The sequence below is a fragment of the Trachurus japonicus genome, chromosome 21, assembly GCF_045865225.1.
Source record: "Trachurus japonicus isolate A0001 chromosome 21, Traja_1.0".
In the NCBI taxonomy this organism is placed as follows: Eukaryota; Metazoa; Chordata; class Actinopteri; order Carangiformes; family Carangidae; genus Trachurus; species Trachurus japonicus.
This window is the reverse complement of record NC_140927.1, coordinates 19,702,831-19,711,829: the sequence shown is the minus strand read 5'-3', so window position 1 is coordinate 19,711,829 and position 8,999 is coordinate 19,702,831. Positions and strand designations below refer to the sequence as shown.

General features: G+C 37.3%; 1 protein-coding gene across 1 annotated transcript; it reads left to right on the top strand.

Moving 5' to 3' along the window:
• Nucleotides 1-2,083: 2,083 nt before the first annotated feature.
• LOC146965119 (titin-like) lies at nt 2,084-5,235 on the top strand. Its single transcript, XM_085764276.1, has 4 exons — nt 2,084-2,198; nt 2,286-2,603; nt 4,733-4,825; nt 4,913-5,235. The coding sequence occupies exons 1-4, from the start codon at nt 2,126-2,128 to the stop codon at nt 5,233-5,235; spliced, it is 807 nt and encodes a 268-aa protein (XP_085620402.1). The 5' UTR covers nt 2,084-2,125.
• The last annotated feature ends 3,764 nt before the right edge of the window (nt 5,236-8,999 follow it).

Below are 8,999 nucleotides of genomic sequence, written 5' to 3'. Positions count from 1 at the left end.
TCAAACAAAGAAGAGAACTATGGACTGTGGAAGCTTGAATGGCCAAAATACAGAAGTTATCATGACGTGAACCATATGTTGTGGTGTAAAAAAAAAAAAAAAAGAAGGACCGTTGATTCGGTGGAAACTCGGCTTAACGGGCGGGGGCGGGGCCCCCACGGCATGCGGGGCCCCCCCGCCTCGCGGGGGCTGCGGGGGTATACTTTACGGCCCAGCTTGTGTGAAATAAGCGGCAACCTACGCGGCAAGAGAGCGGTAGGTACGCTGTAAGTCGCGGGCCGTATTATGTAGTGCTACCAAATAATCTACTATAGCGCCTCACAAATCTACGTACCTGAGGACCCAACCTCATACTCTCAGCGGCTTTAAAGGTTTGTGTTTGGAAGCCGCAACAATCATATTGTAAATCCTCTGTTGCCAGTGGATTACAGGATCATCCATCATCTTGACCAGAAATCATGAAACAGATAAAGATGATACACAACATTTTGGAAGTTTTCTGAAAAAAGATACTTTGACTTGTGATTGTTTTTGACAATACTTACTGTATATAGTTTTGCTTACAGTGTACCAGTGTAAATGTTTCATCACAGTTTCTCATTATCAACTTACAACTAGAACAGGCTGTTGTGTTTCAACTCTGTCTCTGCAGAAAATACTGGACCAGGACCCCAAAGAAGAAACAATATGACCGCAGCACTCTGACTTATGTTCAGTATTGTGTTCATTTGGGAGAAAAGGTCAGAAGTACTTTGTAATGACTCAAACTATCACACTCTTAAGTGTTTTTCTGAAGTCTCTACTGTTTCCTGTCTGTAAGTTTCTTGGTTTTCCTTTTCTTCCTTGGAGTTTTTACTGTTTTTACTTCTGCCCCCTACAGGTGGCTCCTCCTCACCCCCCAAAGTTGTGCAGAAGGACTCACAAATAGACACAGTCAGCAAGTTGAGAGTTAAATGCATGGTCTCTACTGAGCCGACAGTTATCACATTCATATTGATAAGTAACAAGAGATTGAACAGGAAGTTCAAGTGAGAGACATAATTGAAGATGTATATTAAATAAATAAGTCCAGTCCATGAATTGATAATCAAGAAAATATTTCAAAAATAACATGAGGTCATTTTTCAGTTTTAACTTCTTTGAACCAGAAACCTCCTATCAGCTAACTGTACATGGCTGGGTGTATGACCATACAATCACTGTAAAATACATTTAATCCTGAAAAGTTTAAGCTTTATTGATGTTTCTGTGTTTTTTTTATTTGCTTTACTTTAATTTTAGCTTTTTATTGCAGGCAAAAATTTTAATATCTGTGCGATAAAGTCACATTTAATATCATCCTGCAGACGATGATAAAGGCTGAGATAAATGCTTCAAATATTTAATGCAATAATCCATGTAAGAGTCTATTAATCTGTTGGGTCACAACTTTTCTTTCCAACCGTCTTGTACAAATTTGCTCTATAACTTTTTTGTGTTATTTCTCTTCACGTCTTCTCCCTGTTGACATTGATTAATGTTAAATGACTCTAAAGATATTTCAAAAACAGACATCTTAAATTAGTTGCAATCCAAGTCTTATATGATCAGTAATATGAATGGTTTTATCATTAATATGCTGTAGTGAGTGTTGTGCTGTCTGCCCGGCATTATGAGCTCTCCAAAAACGCAAAATCTTCACAATGTTTGCTGTAATGTGAATAAAGTTACCGTAGTTCAACTCAACAGCTTTTCACTGTTAGGTCTGTGCCCTCTAGAGGTCAGTGATGGAATTGCACAGAGTTTCTTCAATAAAAATGAATTTGTTTCAAAGACTGAAATCAAATCAAGTTTTATTTTCACTTCTATCTCCTGGAACCTGTGTGTGTCATATCAGAAAGTTTGGACCTGCTGAAACCACACTCAGCAGTCAGCTCACACTCAAGTGTCCTCAGCTTCTCATACATTTGGTTTTGACAAAGACAAAGATTCACTTACGTTCTAATGTATATACATATTTGAATTAGATTATTGTAGTTATGACTTCTGTAACATGTTGTTCCATGAAAGAGTGACGCATGTGAGCTTAGCTAACCAGCGACTAACCACTTCCTATTCTCTGCACCTAGTCCTCACTCTTTGTCTGATGGTCGTCATGTTCAGGCGAAACCAAGCAGCTCTGCTCTCCATTCAACTACTACTGTGTTATGCCTTTCCAGGTAAAGTGGAGTTTGGTGTCTTGCATGTTGTTTCTCTAAATGTCTTTACAGCTTTAATTTTATGTTGTCTGTTTCCTTCCATGTTAGGGTTTAAACCAGATGAGCACAGGAACATACTGGTGTCCACAGGAGCCCCCATCATGTTGACTTGCAATGTATCCTGGACAAACCTAGCACAAATCACCTGGACCAAAGACAGATTTCTTTTTTCTTATTCATTTTCACTCAATAAGTCTTTTTCAAACTTCTCATCTGACAGAGTGAGAATAGACTCTGGTTTTCCTTCAACTCTGAATATTTTTAATGCTCAGCATAACGACACAGGACTCTATAGGTGTAAAGTAATTAGTAAAAATGGCGCCTGGACAGCTACATGGAAGTTAACCTTGTCTGAAAAACCTGAAGGTAGGTAGAGAACAACACAGGGCAGATCATCTCTACACCACGTCAGAGCTCAAACGGCACACAGCCTCAATTTATCTTACTCTTTCCAGAATTCAGCGGCTCACACTTGTGGTATCTATACGCTCTCACAACTGTAACTGGATTGCTCCTGTGTGGCATCACTTCAGCTGCCTGCCTCTGCAGGTGAGTCACACTTTTTTATTTCCAGAACTATATATACGTTTTCATCGTTACAAAAGTTAAATCTTGCACCTGCTTTGGTTTTAAACGGTTAAATTCAAACCATGCTCCTTGTCTTCACATTTCCTTATAACGACTTCCTCCACCCTTCCGTGTTTGTTATTGTAGTGTGACTGTGTAGAGTTTGTTTGTTGCTCTGTTAAACAATAATGTAGCCTAGATTCTGAAAATACTGAACAAATATACATATTGTAATTTTTCTGTTGCCAGTGGATTACAGGATCATCCATTATGTTGTACAGAAATCATGAAACAGATAAAGATGATACACAACATTTTGGAAGATTTCTGAAAAAAATGTTACTTTGACTTGTGATTGTTTTGACAATACTTATATAGTTGTACTTATAGTGTACCAGTGTAACTGTTTCATCACAGTTTCTCATTATCAACTATCAACTAGAACAGACTCTGTTGTGTCATCAGTGGTTTCAACTCTGTCTTTGCAGAAAATACTGGACCAGGACCCCAGAGAAGAAACAATATGACAGCAGGACCCTGACTTATGTTCAGTATTGTGTTCATTTGGGAGAAAAGGTCAGAAGTACTTTGTAATGACTCAAACTATCACACTCTTTAGTGTTTTTCTGAAGTCTCTACTGTTTCCTGTCTGTGAGTTTCTTGGTTTTCCTTTTCTTGCTTGGAGTTTTTACTATTTTTTACTTCTGCCCCCTACAGGTGGCTCCTCCTCACCCCCCAAAGTTGTGCAGAAGGACTCACAAATAGACCCAGTCAGCAAGTTGAGAGTTAAATGCATGGTCTCTACTGAGCCGACAGTTATGACATTCATATTGATAAGTAACAAGAGATATATTGGACAGAAAGTGCAAGTGAGAGACATAATTGAAGATGTATATTAAATAAATAAGTCAAGTCCATAAATTGATCATCAAGAAAATATTTCAAAAATAACATGAGGTCATTTTTCAATTTTAACTTCTTTGAACCAGGAACCTCCTATCAGCTAACTGTACATGGCTGGGTGTATGACCATACAATCACTGTAAAATAGTAATCCTGAAAAGTTTAAGCTTTATTGATGTTTCTTTGTTTTTTGTATTTGCTTTACTTGTGGTTTTGCTATTTATCGCAGGCAAAACTTTCAATATCTGTTTGATAATGTCACATTTAATATCATCCTGCAGACGATGATGAAGGCTGAGATAAATGCTTCAAATATTAGATGCAATCATCTACTAGTCTATATTAATCTGTTGGGCCACAACTTTTCTTTCCAACTATCTTGTACAAATTTGCTCTAAAACTTTTTTTTTGTGTTATTTCTCTTCACGTCTTCTCCCTGTTGACATTGATTAATGTTAAATGACTCTAAAGATATTTTAAAAACAGACATCTTAAATTAGTTGCAAACCAAGTCTTATATGATCAGTTGGCTAATATGAATGGTTTTAATTAAGTGAGTGTTGTGCTGTCTGCCTGGCATTATGAGCTCTCCAAAAATGCAAAATCCTCACAATGTTTGCTGTAATGTAAATAAAGTTAGTTCAACTCAACAGCTTTTCACTGGAGGTCTGTGCCCTCTAGAGGTCAGTGATGATGGAATCGCACAGAGTTTCTTCAATAAAAATGTATATGTTTCAATGACTAAAATCAAATAAAGTTTTATTTTCACTTCTATCTCCTGGAACCTGTGTGTGTCATATCAGAAAGTTTTGGACCTGCTGAAACCACACTCTGAACAGATATTCAGCTTCTCATAGATTTGGTTTTGACAAAGACTGAGATACACTTCTGTTAATATACATATTCTAATTTGAATTAAATAATTGTAGTTAGGATTTCTGTAACATGTTGTCCCATGAAAGAGTGACACACATGTGGGCTTAGCTAACCAGCAACTTACCACTTCCTATTCTCTGCACCTACAGTAGTTCTCACTCTTTGTCTGATGGTCGTCATGTTCAGGCGAAACCAAGCAGCTCTGCTCTCCATTCAACTACTACTGTGTTATGTCTTTGCAGGTAAAGTGGAGTTTGGTGTCTTGCATGTTGTTTCTCTAAATGTATTTACGGCTTTTATTTTATGTTGTCTGTTTCCTTCCATGTTAGGGTTTGAACCAGATGAGCACAGGAACATACTGGTGTCCAAAGGAGCCCCCGTCATATTGACTTGTAATGTATCCTGGACAAACCTAGCACAAATCACCTGGACCAAAGACAGATTTATTTTTGTTAATTCATTTTCACTCAAGATTTTTTCAAATTTCTCATTTGACAGAGTGAAAATTGACTCTGGTTTTCCTTCAACCCTGAATATTTTTAATGCTCATCATAATGACGCAGGACTCTATAGGTGTCAAGTATTTGGTAAAAATGGCACCTGGACTGCTACATGGAAGTTAACCTTGTCTGAAAAAAATGAAGGTAGGTAGAGAACAACACAGGGTCAGTCACTTCTACACCAGACATGGTGTGTGTCAGAGATCAACTGTACGCTGCCTAAATTAATTCATATCTGACTTTTAGCAGACATCGTCGACTTCAAGTTTTGGTCCTCTCTTTACACGATCACAGTTGCATCTGGATTTCTCTGCAGCATCATTGCAGCTCTTTGTCTCTGCAGGTGAGTGATCATTTTCATTGTAAATTTTCATCATTACAAAAGTTAAATCTTGCACCTGCTTTGGTTTTAAACAGTTAAATTCAAACCATGTTCTTCGTCTTCACATTTCCTTATAACGACTTCCTCCACCCTTCCGTGTTTGTTATTGTAGTGTGATAGTAGTAGTAGTGTAGTTTGTTGCTCTGTTCAACAATAATGTAGATTCTACACTCAGTGAAAATACTGAACAAAGTGTCATATTGTAAATCCTCTGTTGCCAGTGGATTACAGGATCATCCATCATCTTGACCAGAAATCATGAAACTAATGAAGATGATACACAACATTTTGGAAGTTTTCTGAAAAAAGATACATTGACTTGTGATTGTTTTTGACAATACTTATATAGTTGTACTTATAGTGTACCAGTGTAAATGTTTCATCACAGTTTCTCATTATCAACTATCAACTGGAACAGACTCTGTTGTGTCGTCACTAGTTTCAACTCTGTCTCTGTAGTGAATACTGGACCAGGACCCCAGAGAAGAAACAATATGACAGCAGCACTCTGACTTATGTTCAGTATTGTGTTCATCTGGGAGAAAAGGTCAGAAGTACTTTGTAATGACTCAAACTATCACACTCTTTAGTGTTTTTCTGAAGTCTCTACTGTTTCCTGTCTGTGAGTTTCCTGGTTTTTCTTTTCTTCCTTGGAGTTTTTACTATTTTTACTTCTGTCCCCTACAGGTGGCTCCTCCTCAACCCCTAAGTTGTGCAGAATACAGACAACAGACACACTCAACAGGTTGAAAGTCAGCAAGTTGAGAGTGAAATGCGTGATCTCTACTGAGCCGACAGTTATGACATTCATATTGATAAGTAACAAGAGATACATTGGACAGAAAGTGCAAGTAAGAGATTTGAAGGAGAATTGAAGATGTATATAAATAAATAAGTCTGGTCCATGAATTGATAATCAAGAAAATATTTAAAAAATAACATAAGGTCATTTTTCAATTTTAACTTCTTTGAACCAGAAACCTCATATCAGCTAACTGTACATGGCTGGTTGTATGACCATAAAATTACTTATACATTTAATCCTGAAAAGTTTAAGCTTTATTGATGTTTCTTTGTTTCTTTTATTTGCTTCACTTTAATTTTAGCTTTTTATTGCAGGCAAAACTTTCAATATCTGTTAAATAAAGTCAGACCTGATATTATCCTGCAGACGATGATAAAGGCTGAGAGATAAATGCTTCAAATATTAAATGCAATCATCCACTTAAGAGTCTATTAATCTGTTGGGTCACAACTTTTCTTTCCAACTGTCTTGTATAAATGTGCTCTATAACTTTTTTGCGTTATTTCTCTTCATGTCTTCTCCCTGTTGACATTGATTAATGTTAAATGACTCTATATTTCAAAAACAGACATCTTAAATTAGTTGCAATCCAAGTCTTATATGATCAGTAATATGAATGGTTTTATCATTAATATGCTGTAGTGAGTGTTGTGCTGTCTGCCCGGCATTATGAGCTCTCCAAAAACACAACATCCTCACAATGTTTGCTGTAATGTGAATAAAGTTACCGTAGTTCAACTCAACAGCTTTTCACTGTTAGCTCTGTGCCCTCCATACTCTAGAGGTCAGTGATGGAATTGCACAGAGTTTCTTCAATAAAAATGAATTTGTTTCAAAGACTGAAATCAAATCAAGTTTTATTTTCACTTCTATCTCCTGGAACCTGTGTGTGTCATATCAGAAAGTTTGGACCTGCTGAAACCAGACTCAGCAAGTGAGCTCACACTCTGTGGGTAAAGTGTCCTCAGCTTTTCATACATTTGATTTCCATGCAGTGGAACGTGTCTGTTATGCTCATTAAGAAAATTCAGTCATTTTAGTACTAATGAATTAATTTTAGATAATAATAAAGAAATACTGAAGTTTAGTTGTAGTTCTGAATTGAGTTTAATAATTGTAGCTATTACAAATACTGATGTTCTCTATGAAAGGTGTTGCATTTGTTTGCGCTGATCTTCACAGCAACTAACCACTTCCTCTTCTCTGCACCAACACCAAAACATTTAAGGGCTGATAGTGACATTTCATTAATCTTTCCCAGCATGAAGGTCATCGTGCTTTGCCAAAAGCAACCAGCTCTTGTCTACATTCAGCTGCTGCTAGCGTGTCATGTCTTAACAGGTACAGTGGAGATCAGTATCTCCGAGGCGTGTTATTTTTCTCCCTCTAAATGTATTTTCTATGTATTTGCTCTAATTTATGTTGGCTGATTGTTTCCTTCTATATTTGGGTTTGATCCAGATGAGCACAGGAACATACTGGTGCCCAGAGGAGACCCCGTCAAGTTGACTTGCAACGTGCCCTTGATAAACGTAACACAAATCAACTGGACCAAAGACAGATTTCTTTTTTCTAATTCATTTTCTCTCCATCGGACCGGCGGAAATTTCTCGTCTGATAGTGTGAGAATAGACTCTTGTTTTCCTTCAACCCTGAATATTTTTAGTGCTCAGCTTAACGACGCAGGACTCTATAGGTGTCAAGTAACTGGTAAAAATGGCACCTGCACTATTACATGGAATTTAACCTTGTCTGAGAAACACGAAGGTAGGTAGAGAACAACACAGGGCCAATCATCTCTACGCCAGATGTAGTGCTTTTCAGAGCTAAATTAGTTAATATCTGACTTTTAGCAGGAAGCATCGACATCCACTTGTGGTATCTTCTTTCCATTATGACAACTGTAACTGGATTCCTCTGTTGCATCACCACAGCTCTCTGTCTCTGCAGGTGAGTGATAAGTTTCATTATGTTTAAGTTTTAATTGTTACAAAAGTTAAATCTGGCACCTGCTTTGGTTTTAAAGGGTTAAATTCAAACCACGTTCCTTGTCTTCACATTTCCTTAAAATGACTTCCTCCACCCTTCCATGTTTGTCATTGTAGTATGACCGCAGAGTTTGTTTGTTGCTCTGTTAAACAACTTTTCTGATGAAAAGTTACTTTTAGTTCTACTAGTATTTGACAATACTTCTATACGTTTACCTATATAGGATACCTTTGCTTGTAAACAGTGCACCAGTGTAAAATATTATTATGTTTCATCATAGTGTCTAACTATATCTTGCATATTAATGCCTGAAACAACTGGAATACGCTTGTGTGTCACTGGTTTCAACTCTGTCTCTGCAGTGAATACTGGACCAGGACCCCAGAGAAGAAACAATATGACAGCAGCACTCTGACTTATGTTCAGTATTGTGTTCATTTGGGAGAAAAGGTCAGAAGTACTTTGTAATGACTCAAACTATCACACTCTTTTGTGTTTTTTCTGAATTCTCTACTGTTTCCTGTCTGTGAGTTTCTTGGTTTTCCTTTTCTTCCTTGGAGTTTTTACTATTTTTACTTCTGCTCCCTACAGGTGGCTCCTCCTCACCCCCTAAGTTGTGCAGAATACAGACAACAGACACACACAACAGGTTGAAAGTTAAATGCATGGTCTCTACTGAGCTGAGAATTATGAAGTTCATAATAAGTAACATTAAATTAACCGGGCCCATAGACAAGATA

Bases quoted from the DNA above. Each gene is read 5' to 3' on its own strand.
- LOC146965119 (XM_085764276.1), top strand. From the start codon at position 2,126: ATGGTCGTCATGTTCAGGCGAAACCAAGCAGCTCTGCTCTCCATTCAA. The intron at 2,199-2,285 runs GTAAAGTGGAGT...CTTCCATGTTAG, and splicing joins ACTGTGTTATGCCTTTCCAG to GGTTTAAACCAGATGAGCAC. The intron at 2,604-4,732 runs GTAGGTAGAGAA...CTGCACCTACAG, and splicing joins CTTGTCTGAAAAACCTGAAG to TAGTTCTCACTCTTTGTCTG.